General features: G+C 42.5%; 1 protein-coding gene across 1 annotated transcript in view; it reads right to left on the bottom strand.

The window, feature by feature from the left end:
- Nucleotides 1-842: 842 nt before the first annotated feature.
- The window catches only part of creb3l1 (cAMP responsive element binding protein 3-like 1), a 36,460-nt gene continuing 14,695 nt past the window's right edge, over nt 843-22,607 (bottom strand). Inside the window, exons 3-13 of the mRNA XM_084713893.1 lie at nt 20,508-20,640; nt 19,175-19,261; nt 9,602-9,756; nt 9,426-9,507; nt 9,092-9,306; nt 7,972-8,118; nt 7,748-7,806; nt 4,475-4,543; nt 1,639-1,741; nt 1,391-1,541; nt 843-1,035 (exon numbers count right to left, since the gene is read on the bottom strand). Coding sequence (XP_084570019.1) covers nt 863-1,035; nt 1,391-1,541; nt 1,639-1,741; nt 4,475-4,543; nt 7,748-7,806; nt 7,972-8,118; nt 9,092-9,306; nt 9,426-9,507; nt 9,602-9,756; nt 19,175-19,261; nt 20,508-20,640 — 1,374 coding nt within the window. The 3' untranslated portion in view covers nt 843-862. The remainder of the gene's footprint in view (nt 1,036-1,390; nt 1,542-1,638; nt 1,742-4,474; nt 4,544-7,747; nt 7,807-7,971; nt 8,119-9,091; nt 9,307-9,425; nt 9,508-9,601; nt 9,757-19,174; nt 19,262-20,507; nt 20,641-22,607) is intronic.

Raw genomic sequence — 22,607 nt, forward strand, 5'->3', positions numbered from 1 at the left:
AAGAACATGCTGTGTGAAAAGCCCTGTTACAGGGATTTTAAAACCCTTTCTGACTTTGTATAATCAATAATGAAAATAATTGCAGCCCTATAACAACATATATATTTGTAGGTGGAGGTGAGGTTGAAAATGAAAGCGCTGATCCGACGTTTTTGATCTCGAGAGCCTCGGTAGTAAAACACAAGCACCATGTGCAAACATCGGCGAGTTTCCCACAGTGGAGGTCTGTTTCATTTCTACAGAAAACCACATTTCCCTCTCGCACAGAGGAAGCTGCTCGTCCTCCGATCGGCAACTCTGAAATATTTGCTTTGGAGAGAAAGACGATAAGACGAAAGACTCGTTTGTGGCGATGTATTATTTTTGTTAAAATGCTACATGATATTATCTAGAGGTTTTTTAACTGAGACCTTTTTAAATGAGACGTATCTGTAAAATATTCTTTGTGATTGTTTAAACTTAATACGAATAGATTAGTTGGGTTTATACTATTTTTAAGGCGGTTCCTTTAAAATCAAGTGTATTCAGGTGTGGCAGAGTCTGTGTGAGCAGAGAGGTGAAGCACCGCGTCCAGGCTGCGGAGGTGATGATGATGATGATGAAGGTCAGGCAGAGTCGTGTAGATTTTGGTCCAGCTGGATGTCGGTGTGTGAAGCCTGCTGAGTTCTGGAATCTGGAGGTCCGGGTCTCTTCAGGGGGTCAGAGGTGAGAGGTCGTGGGAGGAGGGGGTCGGGCCGCGTCAGAAAAACTCTGACGCTCCGTCTGGTTTTGCTTCTCTGAGGGGACGAGAGGCGCTCAGTTAACGCTGAGAGGACGATAAAGGGTTTTTTTTTTTTTAAGATCACAGTGTATAAAGGTGTTTTCACCTGCGGTCGAGCTCGGGCCCAGTCGTCTGGTTGCTGTGTGCGTCAGCTGTGTACCGGCTGGTCTGGACATGGGAGTGACCCTCTGACTGTAGCCTCTCCCCTTCTGATGGCGCTAAACTCTCCTCCAGTGGAGAGCCTTCGTTGTAGAAGAGCAGGCTGCGGGAACGCACTGCAACACACACAAACACACACACAGTCTTAAATTTGTTCATTTCATGGACTTGTGACGCAAAAGCGGCCGCCAGCAGTTGCAGGGTTGCAGATTTCGTCCCGTACAACTCAGAGGACGGTGGCTGGCAGAAAGGAGTGGTGCTTAGCATGATGACAGCCTGACCCCTGGTTTCTGAAGGGGTTTCCCAGGAGTCAGTGGTTACAGGAAGGGAATTTATAGGGAAGAGGAACGCAGGAGTGAAAGTGTTCGCAAATGTTCGCAAACACTCTCTATCTGCAAGTATAAGTTTATGGGTACATTAAAAAAAAAATGTACTACCGTTGAATAAGAGGTGACGTATTTGTTGACCTACCCTGACTGGTGGTGTAGAGGTCCGCTGACGGAAGCGGAGGAGAGGAGGAGGAGGAGGATGAGGACAAAGAGGAGGAGTCGGCGAGGAAGGAGAGGGGAGAGAGGCAGGGAGAGAAGGAGCCCAACACCAGGACGAAACACAACGCCATCATCTGCACAGAGGGGAACAAAACACAGCAAAACGTTACATGTGATCGATTATTACACCGTCCTGGGGTAAATAAAGACGCAGCGAGAGAAGGTGTTTACCATGAGGCACGTCCCTGTTTGAGTTGAGGCCATTTTACAAGAACGGGGGACGACTTTCCCTGAAATCAATGATTGAAGCTTCTGCAGCTGCTGTAGGAGAGACCTGAGGAGAGAGGAGAGGAGAGGAGAGGAGAGGAGAGGAGAGGAGAGGAGAGGAGAGGAGAGGAGAGGAGAGGAGAGGCAGGAGTGAAGTTTTTGTTTTTCATTTCCTGAGATTTTAGGCGTCTGAGCAGCGGAGGGAGGAAATGTGCTCCGTCCAGCACTAAACAGGAAGCAGCAAACCGAATAGTTACTCAATGAAAAAACCTCTTCAGATTTCATCACATGCACACGACAGACGGTGAACGCACGGCGTTACGAGTCATGTTTAATTCTACATGTGTCTGATCCACCAACCAACACATATTTTAGTCTGGAATATTAATTTTTTAGATATTTTATCGCTCAGTCCAACAGTCTTTTCCCACTAAAATAGAGCAGCTAACAGTGGAGGCTGGTAGTGAGATGAGGCGACAACATCCAAAACTTTTCCATAAAGTTTTTATTGAAATAAAGTTTGTCTTTATGGATTATATTGATGCCGAACTGACAAGAAGACTCTCGACATGTGAGAATTTTTATCTTGTGTTTCTGGAGTTATGTGTTTTTACGGACATGTGAAGAATCGCTAATATTTTATATTTTTTAAAGGGAGTTTGGTGCTGTATTTTCCCTGGAGAGCTGCAGGAGGTTTAGATGAATTCAAACTGCTAATATGTGCATGAAAGTAAAGTTTATTCACCTTATTTACTGTCGTTCTGCTGGTTAATCAGAGTAAGCACAGAGTACACCAGTAAAACCACTGGAATACAGCGTACCAGTGGGATCTGGAGAGCAGGGTTCTGATGGTATGAGCTGTCAGCAGATGTGAGGACACGCTCCGACCACCGAGTGGAGACAGAGAGCCAGCTACGCCTGAACACGCCGCACTGAAGCGAGCCAGTCACTCATTTCATAAGTCAGAAATGAAAGCAGACAATGGACCGCTCCTCCCGTCAGTCAGACACTCAGATGGCAAAACTAAACGGCGAGTGAGTCGGTCCGCCCCGTCTGTACATCCAGAGTGTCTGATTGTGTCACGTGCAGCAGAGTGTAGCATTAGACAACCCGCTGCCAGCTGTAATAAATTTATTTGGGATGATACTGACCAGCATCACTCACACAGGCCTTTGATGTGAAAACCACAGTGATTTACTGCTCAAGTTATTGCTGCTTTAAATACACTTGCAGAGGTCAGGCTGGTTGACTGGGTGAACCGTTCTGTGTGTGTAAATATTCAGCACAAGAATAGAAAATTCAATGAGACTGAATTAAACGAAGACAAAACTCTGCTCTTTTATGAGGCGTGTCTTTTTTTGTCTTCGACTGGAGCTAGGCTAGCAGTTTCCCCCTGCCTCCAGTGTTTGTGCTAAGCTAGTTTTAACATATGAACTAATATTGAATGATAATGAATCTTTTTAATCTGACACTGGCTGAAACAACAATTGAACATATCTAGAAAGTGCAGAGAAATATAAGGAAAGTAATGAGAGGAGGAAGATTTTTTTTAAAGTTGAAATGTTGAGAATAAAGTCAAACTTTCAGTATTATTCCCAGGCATAAGAAAAAATGACTCAGAACATTTTGACTTTTCAACCTCAACTATTCTTGCAACTTTTGCAACTTCTCACAACTTTATTCTCAAAGTTTTTCAAACTCACTGTCGACATTTTGACTTTATTCTCGACGATTCAACTTCATTCTCAAAGTTTCAACATTATTCTTGTCATTTTTACATTAAATAAATATATTCCTCTCATTTTACGCCTGGTTCTGATACTCTTCTGTAAAAAAGTTCATATTTGACACAAGAACTTTTAATATTTAATCCTACATGAGTTAAAGTTGCTCTTGTACAACTAATAAAGCACTAACTCAGTCCTGCAGTGCAGAGAAAACATCACATGCTGAACAAAATGACCACTAATAACTGCATTTGGGGCATTTTTAGAAACTAGGAGCTTAAATTTAGTTCAAAACCTTTTGTAAAAAAAAAAAAAAAACCTGCACATACGCTGGGCCTTTATGTGAGAGTGAGCGTGCTGTGTGCTGACTCATGTTCGCCAGTTTGTGCCAACTCATTGTTCTTTGTGGTGGTTTAACATATTCATCAGCGTGAGTGTGTGTGTGTGTGTGCGTGTGGTGAGAAGGGAGGGGGTTGCCTTCCATGATGAAAGCTACTGTTAAGTCGCAGCTTTAATGACAGGCTGAGGCCGCCACAGACAGACAGACAGACAGACAGACAGACAGACATAGAGACAGACCCCCCCACCCTACACCCACCCACCCATTCCAGGATAATGGCAGATTGGTTTCATATTGTTATAATAACAGAGGAGACAAACGGAGCAGGGTGAGTCGACACTTTGCTTATGGAGGAGACAAATTTCTGCTCAGACTCCTATAATTCATCCGCTGTGACACACATATGCATATAAACTGCAGGCCTCAAACATTTTTGTTTTTACATAAATACTAGTACGTGTAATCTGCAGTCGAGCGCTTTTGTCCTTTGAAGACCATGTGACTGCAGCTTGAAGTTTTCCGGCTAATCATCGTAATTTCTCAGAGGAAGATTAAAGCGAAACGAGATCCGGTTTCTCCGGCCCTGCTGCAGATCATTCAACCCTCGGCTTATCAAGACGCATTCTTTGCCATCCTGTTGCTGTTTTCAGTGACGATAATCCGCACGCTGCGCTGTTGGTTGCGGGGATTCTGCACGCCATGGCTTCGGTGTGTTCAGAGACACGATTCTCACCTGTTGGCCGTCTCCAGGTTTTCTACTTTTCTCCACAGGTCGCTGTTTTCTGACGTGTAGCTCTCCACCCTGATAGAAACAGACACACAGATGTTTGTCAGTGTCATTTGACTTTTTTTCACCTTTAAGAACAAATATCAACTCAGCAAGACTGAACTGTGCAAAAATCTAGGGTAAAAACTGTAAAAAAGTGGAGAAAACTCAAAATTTCAAGCCCCCACGCCACATTTCACCGCCGAAACCCCGCAGGAAGTTTTGAATTTAGAGGTTTGAAGATTTCCACACGTTGTATTTTAACAAACTCCTGCTACAGAAATTATCAGATTGACTTCAAAACAGGTGTGCACCATCTACACAAGTTTTTTGATCAAAATGTATTAAAATATGTGGTCAGCGTTAAACGGCGTGGCCGTGGCGTGCCGTCGAGTTTTGATGTCTCGCCATGAAACACGAAATTGCTATAACTTTGGATTAAATGGTGCGATTTGCACCAAACTTCACACGTTTGATTAAAGTCCCGGCCTGAACAAACCTACATGACAATCAGGAGTCATTGGCACAGCGCCACCTAGTGGAGACAGGAAGTGTCATCAGATTCCTTCTGGCCGTACAACCATGACACTTGCACGATTCTAGTGAAGGTCGTGGTGGGAAAGTACTTTAAAAACACTTAAAAACCTCCAAGTTTCAACTTGCTACACTACACTTCATCTTTTTATTGCACAATATCTTTATAAACCAAATAATATGAGACATTTCTAAACAATTTTGACATTTAAAATCTCCAGTAGGGCTTTTTTTTTGTGCACAAAATACACACAATGCAGGATAAGAGATGTTCTCCTCCCGACTGCGTCGTCCCCTTCATCTCCCGCTAATCCTATTGATCTCTACCATCAACTGAACATCTTGTCCAGCTCAGAATCCTCCTGATCTGCTCCTGTGTTTGGTTTCATTCAGACGCATTCCTTTCAGCGAGTCGTCCTGCTGTTTTCTGTCTCCCATAATCCTGTCCTCATGTCCAAAAAGAAACACAAACACAAAGAGGATAGAAAAAGGATTTCTACTTTTACACACCTCCTCTTACTTCTCTGAAGTGTTGATTCGGTTAAAAGAACTTTGATTGAAAGGATATTTAGTCATCACCTCTATGAACTTCTTTGGGGTGTTTATCGACTGACTGCAGCAGTTTACTGTTTGCTATACGAGCTCATGTGTTCTGCAGGTTACTGGAGTCCCGCCACAGCAAAGAACAGCCAGATAACAGAGGAAACAAGAGAGGAAGGAGTTTCTGTTTCTGATGATGAAATCCTCTGTAACTATCATGCGCTCATCTGGACACTTGTACCCAGGTTTGTGGAGTTCCTTACGTAACTAAGATAGGTAGGTACTGTTTATCAGGATTACAGTTTTAAAACACATTTTCACACGAAGAATGATTTAATACCGCGTGAACTGCACACGTATTACAACACCACTGTGGTCTCAGTGAAAGCAGCTAATCTGACCTCAAGAAAAAAAGTTTCACTGGGAGGAAATTTCAACATTATTTTATCTTTAAATCAGAGAAGAGAAACAACATCACAGCACAGCGACAGTTCTGCATTCGGCTGCGAAAACACTGTCATCATGCAAGAAGTCAAGCACAACCGCTAAAGTTCGCTACACAGACCAACCGCTAACAACAAACAAACAAGCTGGACAAACAATTAATGAACCGAACTTAAAACATGATATTAGACTAAGTAATTTCAGGTGAAGTAATCCAAGGTGAACCAAAAGTAACTGAAGTTATCAAGCTACACTGAACAAGTTACTGACTACATTTTAACAGGTAACCAGTAACTGTATGTGACCCCACAGGGAGTCAGGAGTTAGCAGCTGTTGAATCCCCTGCAGAGCTCTCGTGTCCGTCACCACACTCAGCTCCAGAGCAGTTGGGGAAAACCTCTAAATACAAAAAACTGCTTCTTAACAAAACTTCAGCTGCCAAGTTCTCTCCAGCATTACACAACTCCTCATCTTTTTTCTCTTTAGCCAGTTGAATTTTTCATGGTTTTTTTTTCTTTTTCTTTTTTTTTTTGCTGTGCCAGCGATGCACATTACGAGCACAATTATATATAAAAAGGTCTATGGTTGAGTTCAACTCAGGGGAAACCTCACGGTTGGTCTCTGGACCAAACACAACACTCTTAAATACATTGTTAGACAGCTTGGAGAAGTGGAAGAAAAAAAAAGAAATCAGTCCTTGCCTGGATATTACTGCTGCAACCAGCTGTTTAAGCATTTCTAACAGCTGGACTGGCATGAGACTGTTGGGGTCGATAAAGCAGTTATTAATTCAGCTGCGCAACACTGCATGATTTAGTTAGAATTCAATGAGAAATTACATTTGTTAGAAATCAAGTCACACAGAGCATTTTAATAAGGAACATCCAGTCGCCAAACTTGTCTATAAATATTGTATTATCCATAAAATAATATTGTATTTATATATTTGACAGTTATGGTATTTTTTCAATCTTATGAAAGGACAAGAAATAAAATGAGGACCTTTAAAAATGAAATAAAATTCTTTTAAGGCCTTATTTTGAGACTTGAGATTACAGAACTACATGTGTATCAATCTGCAGCTGGAAAAAGTCCCTAACAAATGCATTATTTACTCCTGTTTATAGGGATGAAAAGCTCTGACTGATTTTTGTGGATTTTCCCTGGCAACAGCCTGACAACACAGGAAGTCCCGCCCGTGATCGGATCAGCTGCTTTTTCGGGTGAGAAGCGGCTGTTTTCGTGTCACGATGCCAAACGAATCAGTCAACTCGCAGTCGCTGGCAAACGTATCTGTGGCTTGAAAGATTCATGGTTTCGGCAGAAACCAACGGACTGGCAGGGCGGCGCTCCTCCAAACAAAGTGTTTCTGAAACCCCCCTTTCGTTGGAATCGCACTCACATGATCAATATTGTTGCAAGCACGCTGAGGCCTTCACACACTGTTGGTTTTGGTCTTTTCGTGGCATTTGTCAACAGTAAGAAAATAAAGAATAACACCAGCATTATTCCTCAAAAGTCTGTCATGGTGCCACAAACAGCGGGGTAAAGTCAGAGGCACTGATATACTCTGGTGTAGTTACTTTAATATCGTTTGAAGGGACTCTAATGAGGGCAAAAAAAAAAGGGCTCGGAAATACAGACAGACAGAAGCAAAGGTAAACTGAAAGGAGTGGAAAAGGAATGGAAAAAATGGGGACAAAGATTTTTTCCGAGCCTTACTTTTTCTCCAGACATTCCACATACTCTTTCTTCTTCCTCCGACTCTCCTGAGCTGAGATCTGGACACAAAAACCAGAAAAGAAAATATCAGGGAGAATGCAAAGACTTTCTTAATATTAGGTGCCCAAATCGGGCTGATTTGCAGCAGCGTCATTATCTTGATGTCAGAAAAAGCTTCACTCTCAGAGTAGGATGCGGTGATTCATGACGGCCGTGACGTTCACCTTATTTTTGATCTTCCGTCGGACTCTCTTCAGTGCCTTCTCTTCACTCTTGGTGAGAGGGAGTTTGTTTGGTACCGGGTAACCCTCAGCCACCAGGGTCCTCTTCTCCTCCTCTGTCAGCATGAGGGGTCCCGAACCCTGCAGCTTCTGCACAATCAAACAAAGCAGCTTATCAGCAGATTTACAAGCAGCATCAACCCTGCAGGCAGCTGACTCGCTGAAGAAAACAGTGATTTTACAGCAGTTTTACAAAATCAAACATATTTACTGACAGTGAACAATTCTGCATAAACATTTTCTCATAAAGTATGACATCTGCAGTGGTTTGGAGTCATAAGAGTGCCATAAAAATAAATAAATCTGTAAGAAGAGAAGAGTAAGAATTATTATATTATATATATTAGATTATACAGAATCATTTTCATTTATTTGCACATTTATTTGCACATAACTCATTTTTTTCTGTATTTTTAAACATTTATTTATGTATTATTTTTCATACAGTGTAGTTTATTTATTTATATTTTTCCTAAACAGGATTCATGTGTTCGAGAACCGACTTCTCAGCCTGGACAGGAAGTCCCGCCCCATGCCAGCTGATTGTCAGCTCGTCCCCTTAAGGAACAGCAAAAGCCAAAGAGGTAAAAAGGGAAAAGTAAAGGGCTAAAAATATATAAATTCCATTATATAAAAATAAAAACTTAATTAAATTATTTTAGTTAAAAACACAGAAACAATTCAGTTATTACTTTTTATGGCCCTGCGATGAGTCCACATCATCACCAGACGAGTAAACAAAAACAATAAAGACACCATACAATTGTACAGCGTGTAAACAAAGGCTGACATCACACATTTAACCTACATATCAAGCTTCATACATTAACGGAACAATCCTTTTTATGAAGCCCAAACTGCACATCAGAGGAGGGTTTACCGATTTACCAGAATGACAGTAAACATAACAAACAGTGCATCCTGTTTACCCAGCATTCCAGCTGTTCTCCATTTGTAAACCACAAGCCATTAAATGAACAATTGTACCACTTTCACTGAATAAGCACCCACATGGGGGCAGCTCTGTGGGTGCTGAGGGGCTTCTCGAGTCGTTTTTACTCACATGCGGCGCAGTGAGGAGAGGTGAAGAAGAGATGGCTGAGGAAGAGGAGGAGGAGGAGGAGGAGGACGAGGAGGAGGAGGCGCGACCTCCTGGCCTCTGCTGCGGCTGAGGGGAAGACGGCGGCAAGGGGAGGTGCGGGGAGGAGGGAGGGAGGGAGCCGTCGCTGTCGCCATGGTTACTGCTGGGAGGGGTGGGCGGGAGCTGGAGAGCATCGTCTGAGGGAGAGGAGGGAGTTGGATGACTTTAGACTCCTTTTCTTTGACAAGTATATCTGTGGTGTGTGTGTGTGTGTGTGTGTGTGTGTGTGTGTGTGTGTGTGTGTGTGTGTGTGTACCGCTGGGCAGGCTGAGATACTGTCCGATCTCTCTGGGTTCATCTTTTATGGCGACGGGCTTCACTTCATCTTGACTGTGGTCCTGCAGAAACACACAAACACACAACACTCATTCCGACTTTTCCCCTCAACACCGACAACAGCGCCGTTTTCGGCGTTTGGCCGTGGATGCTGACCGTGTGTCTCCATGGCGACCCTCTGTGTGGCGGGGCAGGGCTTAATATGAGGGGCGGGCCTTCCAGAGGCTGAGGATCTAACCGCTGATTCACGTCGGGCTCCTCCTGTTTCACCAAGATGGCTGAAAGGTCCTGACTGAAGTTCCACTCAAACTCTGAGAGAAAGACAAAATACCACAAAATCATTTTAGTCACATCTGTCCAGGTACTACAGATAAAAGTCTTGACTGAGATTATATTTACTGTTTGAGCATTAAATATCTTGTCTTTGCACTGTATTCACTATAATATAGGTTGAAAAGTTTTTGCAAATAATTGCATAATGTTGTATTTAAGTTTTAACTTTTATTGTGAAATAAATACTTTTCATATACATTTAAATTTGTGGTTTGCTGTGCTCTTTATCAGTCTCTAAAAGTAGATGTTGCATGATGTATTTTTATGAGTTTAGATCCTGGGATCCTGCAGCTGAAAAGCTAATTAGTGGTTCTACTATTTCTCAGGAATCAACGCAAAGTAATAAATTGACAAAAAGTATCATGCATTCAGCAGAATGAGCCTCAATGTTCTGAGCAACTAAGCAGCCTAAACCAAACTATATCTCTTTTCAGGGAGGCTTTGCTGTAGGTCTTCCAATGGGAAGTAACTGGTATCTTATAAATCACACTTTCAAAGAGCTTCCCAAAACATTTGAGCACTTCCTGACGAAGCTGGTCATTATAGACTGCTGGACGACGTCGCTCTGGCAACTGTGGTGCATAATTTGTCTCCAGCGAGTGTGTATCTACCCTGAAATAAAAGATGGGCTGAACCAGCAACTTGTCTTCGGTGTCCCTCCTGAGAAAAAGAAGCAGTCGCTGCCTTTAAACACTGCAGAAAATATGCATCATTGAGTCACCCAGCAGTGAGGTAAGAGTACAATTTTAAAGGAGGTTCACCAAAACACAAAGAGGATAGATTTCTAAAAGCATCTCGCAGGTACTGCATTGTTTAGTCTGCTGTCAGCTGCAGAAAGTATTTTTAGGAACATAAGCGCCACTGCAGGGCTGCAGGAAAGTTAGTCACGAGCGCTCCTGGTATATTTGGTGTCCTAGTGGGCAAGATGATGAAGAGGCTCCGGTCCTCCCCGTCCCTGCCAGCAGCAGCCAACCTCCCGAAATAACCTCTGGCAAACCAAAGTGACGGGGATTGATTTTTATTGTGGGACAAACATGATCACTTAAGTCAGTCAGAGAGAACTTTTCACAAAAGTCAACCAAAAGATGAACTTTTTCAGGTGAACACCGGGAAAAGTTTAGGGGCAGATATCAGCAGTAGTGTTAGCTGACAAGCTAGCTCCTTTCCAGCTTCACCTTCTCCTTCAAAAAATCCAAGATGGCGACATCCAAAAATGTCACAGTCAAAGCTTCGAAACAGTCACGGTGGCTACGTCCACCTCTTTCATACAGTCAAATTGCTGCTGTAAAGTTAGACAAAACATCTTGTTTTTTGCGGCTGCAACATTACATCAAATAATGAAATGATTCATTCAAAATAATGTTTGGTTTATTTGGAAAGAGCTTGTCCACACAGAGAAAGTTTATATGATAAATCTACTGATCTGTCTCCCAGAGTTAAAGGTTAACGATGTGTGCTTTCAGTTAAGGCCCTGAGCTAATCTGCAACAAAGATTTTCAACATTGAAGTTTAATTTAAAAAGTGAAACCATGTTCTGAACGAGGACATAACTTTTTAGAGGCAAATAATAACAAAAAAGTAGCTGCGGTTAGAGGAGGACGAGTGAGTCAAGTTTCACCGAGTCAGCATCTGACTCATTTTAGAATAAGACATAAACACCAGGACACACACTTTGATGTTTGTCACAACACACACACACACACACACACCACCAAGAGACCCCCGTGGTGAACGTACGGAAAGAGCGCAGAAGCAGTTAAACAAGACGAGGTGCTGCTGTAGATATGTGTGTGTGTGTGTTGAGAGTGAACGTCATTTTTATCACCTCCTGGTTTCCTAGCAACGCATTGCTGGTAAAATGCTCTGAAGTTTACAAGCCGTGTGTGTCTGGAGGTGTGTGTGCCCGTCACAGAGCCAGGAGCTCGTCTCTTTATCCCGTCCATCACTGCAGCAGCAGCAGCAGCGGGGGGGTCAGCACACGGAGAGTCCATCCTAAAATCAAATCCCTCTGGCTCCTCTCTGCCGTCTGACACATCCTAAAGCTGCTAATAACTGTCACTGACGGGAAGAAACACTGACCTCGAGATGTTTGGTTTATTTTAATCCAATAGCTAATATAAGAGGTGATGCACTGCTGGAATCAAAATGGTCAGCAGACAAGATGTTTGCGCTTGTGGGAAGGTTTGACTCGTACTAAAGGTCCTCGATCAGCACACGAGTTTATAGTGATTTGGATATGTGGCAATGATTGATTAACTTGTAACGCAGTTAGGATTTGCAAGAACCCATCCTGCCGGCTTCGAGTCAATGCTCTTGTGTCTGAAAATAGTGAAAAGTACCATTATTGTTTAAAATGCCCATTGTACAGCCTTCAATAACAACTTTAAATGTCTTGTTTTATGTGACCAAAAGTGCACAACTCAAATATATTTAGTTTTCAATTAGATAAAAGAAGAGGTTGCAGCTAACTAAGTACTGACTAAACTGTGAGGTAGTCAGACCTCTCTCCACAGCACAACAAAGTTCTGGCTGCACGCGTTATAATTCTGCTATGGGGGGGAAAATCACAATCATCATCATCATCATCCTGAGCGGCGCAAAGCCCAAGATGCAGATCTGGTGCTCTTGCAAAATATTAGCGAGCTGAGCTTGTTTTGGTGAAACGTTGGTGGCATTAAAGTGGCTAAACTCCTGCAAAAGAAAAGGCAACACCTGCTAGCTTCTTCTGTTCGTGCCGCTAATGAACAGGTTATTGTTTGGGTAACTTGTCATTTTCAGCGTTTAGCTAACTTGCTTGGAGGTTGTTGTTGTTGTCTGTGGTGACAAAGACTTTGAAAACAGTAAAACAGAAAATAGAAGGGGACGAGGGGATGCCACTTGAAGTAGGTGGTCAATTGCAACAGTCTGCAACCAAAATATATTATGTTTGAATTGATGAATAAAATAAATCCTTGCAGCCAAGGAAAGTTTAGCGTTGTTGCATAATAACTGACTTACTGATTCAGTTCCACTGAAAAATATCCTGCAGATCCTCAGCTGTGAAGCCCCAGACTCTAACGTCTGGTCTCTTTTTTTACAACACAGGTTAACTAATCTAGTCATGTCTACAAATCAACCGACCACAAAACTAACCGTGATTAAAACGCAGTGATGGAAACTGTCGAGTGTATACAGCTGTAACATGTTAGATTTGCTTAAGGGACATTTATTACAGAAGTTCCACAGCTGCTGCTAGTTAAATCAAGTCAATTTTTATTTTTAACGGCGCCAAATCATAACAGAAGTTATGAGAGGGTGCTTTTCATATAGAGCAGGTCTAGACTGAGCTCTTTATGATATTATTTACAGACACCCAACAATTCCCACAATGAGCAAACACTTGGCAACAGAGGCAAGGAAAAACTCCTAATAAAACGACACATGATTAATATTATCAGATATTATGGCAACCAAGCTACCAGTTCTGTGGACTGCTGAACACAGCTCATCAGAACCAGGTCTGTAATGGTCCGGTTTTGGTTGACTTAGCCCTGACCGCTGGCTGATTAACTGTAAGTCACCGCTGCCCGGTGACTCTGAAAACTCTCAGGGAAAACGAGCACGTGAATTGAGCGTTTTGGGGTGGATCAAGCAGCGTTCACCTATCCCCCACATCCTCTGTAGAAGTGAGATCCACAGAAGGCTCTCCTAATGAGGCCCGTCCCGCTGCTCGCTCAGCCTCGTTAAGCCTCCTGCCCTCGTTAAGCCAGGGCTTGATTGGAAACCCTCCACCACCATTTTTCTTAATGAATACCAGAAGCTGTTAGATGTTAGCCAATGCATAGGAAGGTCGTGCTGTATGTTTGTAGCTACTCTGGTAGTTCGATCAAAGAGAGAAGGAAATCTTTTGACAGTGTTTTGACATTTCAGATTATTTTCTGCACACTGCAGGCTTCTTTTGCTTTCAAATTACTGGACTTGATGTTCATAAATACAGTAATTTATATGGGCTTTAGCTTCATTTTAGACGTATTGTGTTGTATTTTTCTGGTGCTGTCCAGTGTTACGTAACTGTAAAAGATGCTAATACAGTAAAAACCTGATCCTCTCCCCAACCACTTTATGGAATCTCTTTGGATGCTGTTAATAAAAGAAGAGTCCGCCTGTGAGGCTAGTAAACCCCTGCAAGAAATCCTACCGTTAGAGCGATGGCTAATGACCAAAGGCTCCTGGCAGTCATCACAGGGGGGGTTTGAAGTGACGGAGGAGAGGTGGTGACTGTGTTTGATCTCAGTGGGACAGCAGCAGTATTAAAACAATAGATGGAGCAGCGCAGCAGGAGCTGCAGTAAAACACGCAGCTTCTCTTTGACTGAATGAGAACTACTGTAAGACCACAGGCCGAGAGAGAGAGAGACAGAGAAGAGGACAGGAGAGGTGAAAATTCACTATCAAGTATCAATAACTAACAATAAACCTATGCTGTAAGAAACATGTTTAAAGATGGCCGTCATACTCTGCTGCTGTGAAATGTTAATTGGCTGTTCTCACTTCCAGCTTGTACAGTAGTTTGGTCAGTGGTACGCTTCCAACTACTGGGGCTTTTCCACCGCCACCATGTGGCACTGATTTGCCTTTTCATTACCAGTTATAACGTGCCGAGCTGCGCAACTTGCACCCGAGATGCACCATCTCTGGAATCGCTGTGGTGCCAGTTTGTCAGCTGCTGGAATGCCCCAGATGCTTTGCAGTGGTTTGGTCCGTGATACCGCGGTTACATGATGCCTACCACGGGGTTAAGCTCATTGCAATTTTATTTTGAAGGGTCAAACTCATGTTGAGATCAGCGCATCGATCTGTTAATACGACTAAGTCACACGGAAGTCAGGAACACAGCCTGTAATTGGTCGACAGACTCAATCCAAGGCGTCGGTTAGCCAGTGGGTGGCTAACAACATGCTAACAACAAATGTTTTCAAGACGGTAAAACGGATAAATAAGTACAGAAGGCATTTGGTGTTGGAGTTATCATGCACTGCAGATCAAGGCTGGATTACAATATTGTAATCAGCAATGCTAGCATTAGCATTAGCTTAACATTGACGTCAGGGCTAACCCCCCCGCTATTCCAGATGTTGGGACTTTTTCTTTTGCCATTATAAGAATAAATCCATACTCTCACAGCCCTAGAACTTCCAAATAAAGGCACAAAAACTACTTGTTGCACCACAGTTATGCAAGTTAATGTACGTAACTTAAAAAGAAGTCAGTGTTGACCTTTGGTTTCACACGGGAACCTCTGTTTCCTGGGTGGAACTGGCCTGATGCTTTTATGGAGGCTCAGCTTCTCAAAAGAGCCTCGAGACTTCTGTAATGTCTGACACTGAGGTGCTGAGGGAGAAGCGGTGGCTGTTGCAGCACGTCTTATCTCTCAGTTTCCTGTAAAAAAAACATTTAGTGGTTTTGTGTCTAATCGACCAAATCTGATCTGCGTATTGGTGCGGTATGAGCATCGACTGCTTCACACACAACCTTATAATTCCGCTTGTGGAGGGCCTTAAACTGCTCTCTGTCCACAAGAACAAACTATGATTCACAAATTCCTTTATTCGGAGCAAACTGGCTTTGTGAAAGGTCAACAACTTCTGACATCCCTAGGTGGTTAATTAACCTGAGTCATCAAGACAAACAAGCTGCTCCTCCTGTTGCTGTGCTCTCACAGGGAGGACAGAGAAAAGGGGGAAAAAATGCAGCGTGCACAAGGATCCTCTCAAGCCTGCATTGTACTTGAGATAAGGGATGAGTGCCTACTGCCTTTTCTGCATGTGTACCTGTGTTTGCATATATTTCATGTGTGTAATATGCACTGAAACAAAGCTCTCTTCTCCAAACTTCATTAACGTCGCTACTTCCAATGCTCCCAACCTTGAAATGCCATTATCAGGGCGATACTGAGGGACTTGATCAACTTTTCAGCTGCTGCAGACTTGTCAAAATACTTTTCATGCCAAAATGGCAGCTAACTGTCCGGCTGAGTGACAAAATATTTTTCAGAGGAGACGTGAACAAAGCAAAGTGCTGAATCTGAAATGAAAAATATGCGGCAGGCGTTCCAACGAGTGGCTTAATAAGAAAATCCGTCTCTAGAATCAGAGTGAAGAGCAGCATTCAACAGGTGAAGCATCAGAGACAACAAATCTGATAATGACAGAAATAAGACGGACATGCAATGAAACCTTTCAGTCATTCCGTCCGACATGCTAAAACTTTTAAAAACAAACTTCAAAAACACAGGAAAAGGGACTGAGATCATACGTCAAACACTATTTTTTAATGAATTACCTGCTGTTTTTTGTTTAAAATCAAACTCATGGCAAGAAATCTGGAGGAAAGAGTCGTAAAGTAATCAAACTACCTATAAAGGAAGGAATCTCTGTGCTTCTGTCTGTTTGAATGTTTGTCTTTTGTTTTTCTTGACAGCCACACATCTGATCGACTTTGCACATGGCCGATGTGTTGCATTTTCATCCTTTTGAACCGAAAGTCTAAAAATCAACCGTCTGTCCATTTAAGCCACACCCATCTCTGTTCAGATTAATTTTGGCCAATAATTGGTGCTGCGGCAGCATTATCTAACCGTCAAGGAAGGGATCTGAATGTATGCGTGTACGACTGTCCTTCGCATACTTCGAGAACTGTTCATCCGATCTACTTCACACTCGGCGGGTGTATTGCTAAGGACCCAGGGCAGTGCAGCGTCCAGTGTGTGGGTCTTGCAAGCAGCACTTACAGGGACTAAGAACCTCTACAAGTGTGTCTGTACACACAATCTGTTTTTCATCTGCAAACAGAAAAGGTTATCAGGACAGAATCAGATAGCAATATTGCTGGAAACTAAGTCAGCTACTCTACTATTTCTATGTAAAACTTTGCTATATAACACCCGTCTCTACTGTAAAATAAACGTAGCTCGTTAACTACACGTTAGTGCAAATATATAAAACTATAATGATCCGTTTGTGCAGGGGATACGCTGAAGTAGAGATGTAAAGCTGGTGGAAAGTGTACAGTCAGGCTCTGTGGAGCGCATTCAGGTCGTAAAAATGCATTTTGGATAAAGTTCAATGTCAAATAGGCTGGAATACATTCAAATACATAAGATATGTAGGCTTCTCTCTCACTGTTTGTGCGTGTTTTCCATATGTGAGCTTGAGATGGCAGCTACACAAGTAAAGGCGAGGGCAATGAATAAGATAAATATATATATATATGAACAACCATGAAATCAAGGCTGTCTAAATGTAGTGTTTTATTAAGTGATATATTATGTTGATGGTGAGTGGTTTAAGTTTTTAGAACATCCTGTTTGCTTTGGCTTCAGTGTGCATTTACATTCTGACTGCAGCGCACATGTTGGCTTCGGATTGATTCATTCAGTCTGATGCTTTTTTATGCAACGTTCTGCATAAATATAACTATTCTACTTCACGGCACTGAACTGAAAACAATGCACAAGCCGCACAGATGTTTTTTAATGTGTGCCGGACTTTTTTCCTTCAGTGTGGTATTTTGGAAACACAGGTAATCTGATATTCATACCCATAAAGTGGATTTAATTGGATTAAGGGAGAAAGGGAAGGAGAGAAAGATAGAAAACAGCAGAGTTAGAGACAGAGAGATAACCTGACAGAGGAGAGAAAGAGAGTTTCCGCTGGCTTCGGCTAAAGCTGCACACTCAAAACCATATGCTTGTCATAGTGGTGTGTGAGTCCATGTGTGTGTGTGTGTGTGTGTGTGTGTGTGTGTGTGTGTGTTAGGTGGGCAGGGCTTAGCTGGAGGAAAACTGCTCAGACCGGGGATCCTGCTGCTCAGACAGCAGGATCCCCGGGACAAACGGAGAACAGCCAGGCAGAGTGAGAGACAGAGAGGAGACAGGTACAGACGGAGACAGACAGACAGACAGAGGATCACGGGGTAGAGAGACAGACACACGGGGAGGAAGACGGGAGGAGATAATGAGGAAGATCAGACAGAAAGACACAGCAGGATCTGAAATACATAGTGTTTCTATATCACACTGCTGCAGACGCTCGCTCCTACAGACACCTCTGAAATACAATATAATAGACCTGTCAGCCCCAGCGGGACGCCGGCATCCAGCCCACTCTTTAAAGGGACAGTTCAACTCTTTTGAAACGGGGTTGTATTATCCATAATAAGTTTATTATCTACAGTAGGTGGCAGTTGACACACCCCCAGTTCGGAGAGGCAGCAGCTGTACCGGTGTAGGAAGCTAAGTGATGTCCTGCTGTGGACAGGGTCCGCAGCAAGACAAAGTTCATGATATACTCAGAATATTTTCACAGCTCTACCCTGCTGTCAGACCGTTTTTTTCTGATTGGAAATCGTTGTTTTATAAGCCGTTGTCTCGCTCTCTCCAAAGCTACCAAACTCGATAGACAAAATCAATAATTTTACCTCACAGAACACAGGAGTTGCTGGTCTACCACTGCTTCAATTTATTACTTTGTTTTTGTTATTGTGTGACTTCAGGGGCTTAAATGGTTGGTTTGGATTCACCGAAGTCACACGATCACACAGACAAACTAGCTGACGGAGGCAGCGGTAGACCAACAACTCTTGTGTTCTGCTCAGTAGAATTGCTGTTTTTTCCAATGGAGTTTGGTGGCTTTGGAAAGCGTGACACAACAGCTCTTTCCTGTTGGAAAAGGCTGTCAAGCAGCAAGATAAACTGGAGAAAATATTCTAAATACAGCATACACTTAATTTTGCTGCAGACCCTGTCCGCAGCAGAGCATTGGTGAGCTTCCTATATTAGGGATGTGCATGATTAAAGTCAACTTAGTGATAAAATATGGCTATCCTCGCTATTCAGCAGCAGAAATACTAGTTGGTTAAACTCACTGTTGATATTTTATTAATGTAAAACTCCTCTGAGATGTTACGCAGCCGCCCGTCAGTAGCCGTAACCCTGACGGACGGCAGCACCTTCAAACCAACAGGTATCCTTAAGAAACCCATCATTAATGTTGAGTCTTGAAATCAGATCTGGTTATTCTGAGAAAAGAAAATGTGCAGAAGCTTTCAGAGACTTTGAGAGGCTGACAAACATTTTTTGGCCTCTTTGGACCGAAAGAGCCAATCATCACATATTTCCTGACAGGCAGTGGATTTAGCCAATGACAGACAGCGGACAGAAGGACAGATATTATATCAGTCATAAAACGGAGCCAAACCAGATAACCAGAGGACAGCCAGTGTGATCGAGAGCCAGGCTAAACATCAGCAGCACAGTTTTACTTGGCTATACTTTTTTTTTCCAGGAAGCACAAACCTGGGAAAGCGAGGAACAAATGGATAAAAAGTTTAGAGGTTTAGTGAAGCCTCGATGACCTACCGGAGTCTTGGTCCATTTTGATTGACAGGGCTGGGCTCTGGGGGGCGGAGTCTTCACTCAAAGAGTAGCTGTGCTCTGCTTGAATATCTGTGACATTAAAAAAAGTTCTTTTCAGGCAAAGAAAATGCAGCATTGTTGTAATGATATGCAGTTTGCATGAATGAAAAGTGAAAACAGCCTATAGAGAGGGAGTGGATGTCTTTATGCATTTATATTGTTCGAGGGGTTTCCTCTTTTACTTGTACCACAAATCAGTCTGGCCACTTCTTGAATTCATACTGCAGCATATATCAGCTAACTGCTAACTGTAGCTGCCTCTATCCAGGTGGCTCAGTTATCTGTGCAGCTGATGAAGCCATCGCTCAAAACTGTCTCTCTCTATGCACGTTTCAGCTTGTGCTCCTGTGGCCTTTGTGTTGATTCAATTGTGCCGTGCTGAAATTGAAAAGTGACTCTGGTGCTTACGGAGACATGACGCTGACATGTTAACTGTTATGCATCGAGGTGCATGTCAGAAGGGGACTTATTATTCCTGATTTATTGTGTAGACAGTTATTGTATACATGCTGAAATCTTTGATTTATTATCTCCTAGGATGTAAGAGTCACAATGTTTTTTTTCCTGCCTTCATCCTGTCATTTTGTTGAAGTCTTAGCAGCCATGGCAACGCCTGACAGGGACACCGATTTGTCTCGAGTGATGAGCGTGACGAGTCAATGCTTCTGACAGCTTCGACAGACTGAAAGAACCTACAGTACAATGACTCCGAGCAGCCCAATCATGCAGCTCTGGCACTTCAGTTCGCGGGTGAGTGCCTGGTATTAAACTGAACCGACAACTCGGTGTCTTTTCCTCGCAGAGCCAGCACCTGCTCAGCGAGGAGCAGCGGTCTCGTGTGTTCCCCTCGCAGACTTTGGCGACAGAAGCTGGTGGAATCTGACCTCTCCGGGGAGGACCGAGCCAGGGTTGATGTCAGCGGTTGGGGGAAGTTACAGCTCGATACAGTTGGTCTTCCCTGCGGAGTTTTTTGGCGCTCGAATCAAACCAAATAATGGGATTGGGGTCTTTTCTGCTCAGACGTTAGCTGAGAAGGCTGCTGACTGCTGGACGCTAACTGAACATATGTGAGGGTCAACTAAATGTCTCTCTGTGGAGAGGAAAATATGGTATTTTTGTGCTTAAAAACATTCTCAAGACAGTGGTTGGGAAGTCGGGAAAGGCTTGTTATTGCGACATTGGCAATAACTGAGAAATTCTGCAGCAATGTTATTGGAACTACTGTGATCCAACCCCTGGTGCATTTAATGTTTCTATTGATAAAAGAGGGGCTGACCTGGGCTGCTGTCTATGTCCATGTGTAAGAGTGAAGGTCTGTCTGCCAGCAGGGGCCGCTCTAATAGATGGTCGTCAAAGAAACTGTTGAATAATTCGCTGCTGAAGTCGTCCATCTGGTCTCCTGAGAAAGGCTGAAAGACATGAACACAAACATGGAGAAAGAAAGTTATTTTTTATCCAGTAAAAATCAGGCTTTTCCATGGAAAATTCTGTTTTCTTTAGAAGTTAGTCAGTTATCAGTCCAAGAAAACGTTTCAAGTTTACTTTTTTGGGTAAGAAACTTTTTCTACTTCCTCAGATAAATAAACCAATAAAAAAAAAACCCAGTGGATTATCTGAAATAATGTTCTCACAAAGCTGACAGAGGGCTGGTTTTCTTAGCTTGTGAAAAGTTGACGTTTTGGAGATACAATATACAGCAGGAAAACATGAGGCAACACGAAGAGATTTCATGAAACGTGGAGCAATGTGTTAGTCTTTGTTGGCACTATGCAGTTGTTTGCAGTAGGTTTTGACTGTCAGGGCACTTGAGATTATAAATATATTCCCATTAGCTGGAGGATTAATGCTAAAACAGCATGCTAACATGCTACAGATAGCAAAAAGTTTCTGCAAGACTCGTCTGTTCAGATCTGGGAATAGAGATTAATTTGATTAATTTGTTATTTATTTTCTGGATTAAAGCTGCAGCAGTCAAGGAGGTCGTGTTTTTGGTGCCGTTTGTTTGTCCGATTGTCCGCAGGATTACAGAAAAACTACTGGCTCAGTTTTTAGGAAACTTGGTGGATGGGTGCAGCATGGGTCAAGGAGGAACCCATGAAATTTTACACAATCGATACACAAATTATTATTCACTTTAATTAACACTGCAAGATTGGGAATTTGGCCTCGGCAGAGGTCTGCACAGTGTTTGTGCTCTTCTGGGTTTTTTTATCGAGAGAACTTCACAAATCATTTGTCATTCTATCTTACAACACAAGCCTTTTTCAGCATGACTCTCAATTTTTTTTGTAAGCGTGTAATCACAGACTATAAAGAAAGACAAGTACAAAACAGAGAAAAACCATCAAAATCAAGCAAACAATATAAAAGAATCAAAAACAGACAAAAAGAAAAGACCAACAACTAAAAAAAAAAAAAAAAAGGAAAAACACACAGGGGACTGGAATAAACATCTTTACATCTTTCATTAATTCATTTTAGATGACTAATAGGGAAATTATTTTGCCCATTGCTTACAGCCAAGAAGTAAATTACAAAGAACAAAAACAACAAAAAATGTATTGTTCTCTATCCATTTGGTCCAAATCTGCAGCTTTAAAGAAAAGCTCCTCTACTTTCATTATAGTTTGGGTTGAAATAAGACATTTTGATGACTGCATGTCACTTAAAATATTTAATTGCCCCTGCCTCTTTGTATTTAGCTAAAAAAAAAAAAAACTGGACCTGGTCTGAATTAAACAACCACACAGAGTTAGCTAATGAGTCACTAGCCAATCACAGCGCCTCTGTACAATTAAAGGTCTTCTGGGTTCTGTGCTCTGTTGTTCTTACGTCTTGAATCAGACTTGACTAGCCGAGTAAAACAGACGTTGGTTTCCTAGTAGGTCACAACGGTGGAAAACCTTCAAATACAGCAGAATGTGCATGCAAGTTTGGTGCATCATTTGGTGGGCGAGGCTTTGTCAAAGTCAAATACAAGCGCTTTTCTAAAATTTTCGGGTGCATTTCCAAGCTTTTCCAGCACCTAACAGCTGCAGAGTGCAGAGCGATATGAGTAAAGTCAAGTAAATATTATTTAAATAGCGCAAAATCATAGCAGAAGTTATCTCAGGGCACTTTTCACATGGAGCTGGTCTAGACTGTATTATTTTCCTAACAATTCCCATCATGAGCAAGTACTAGGCAACAATGGTGAGGAAAAACCTGGAGACAGCATGGGAGGAAATACCCACAGCAGCTGCAGCTTCAATAAATGACTTGTTTTGTCCATTAAATATCTGAAAATTACATAAAATGCACAGTTTCCCATGAATGTCCTGTTTTGTCTCAGTCCAAAATTAAAAAAAATAATCAGTTTAAAGTTAAATGAAACAAA

Source organism: Lutjanus erythropterus, chromosome 24, assembly GCF_056507025.1.
Source record: "Lutjanus erythropterus isolate fLutEry1 chromosome 24, fLutEry1.hap2, whole genome shotgun sequence".
NCBI classification, from domain to species: domain Eukaryota; kingdom Metazoa; phylum Chordata; class Actinopteri; order Lutjaniformes; family Lutjanidae; genus Lutjanus; species Lutjanus erythropterus.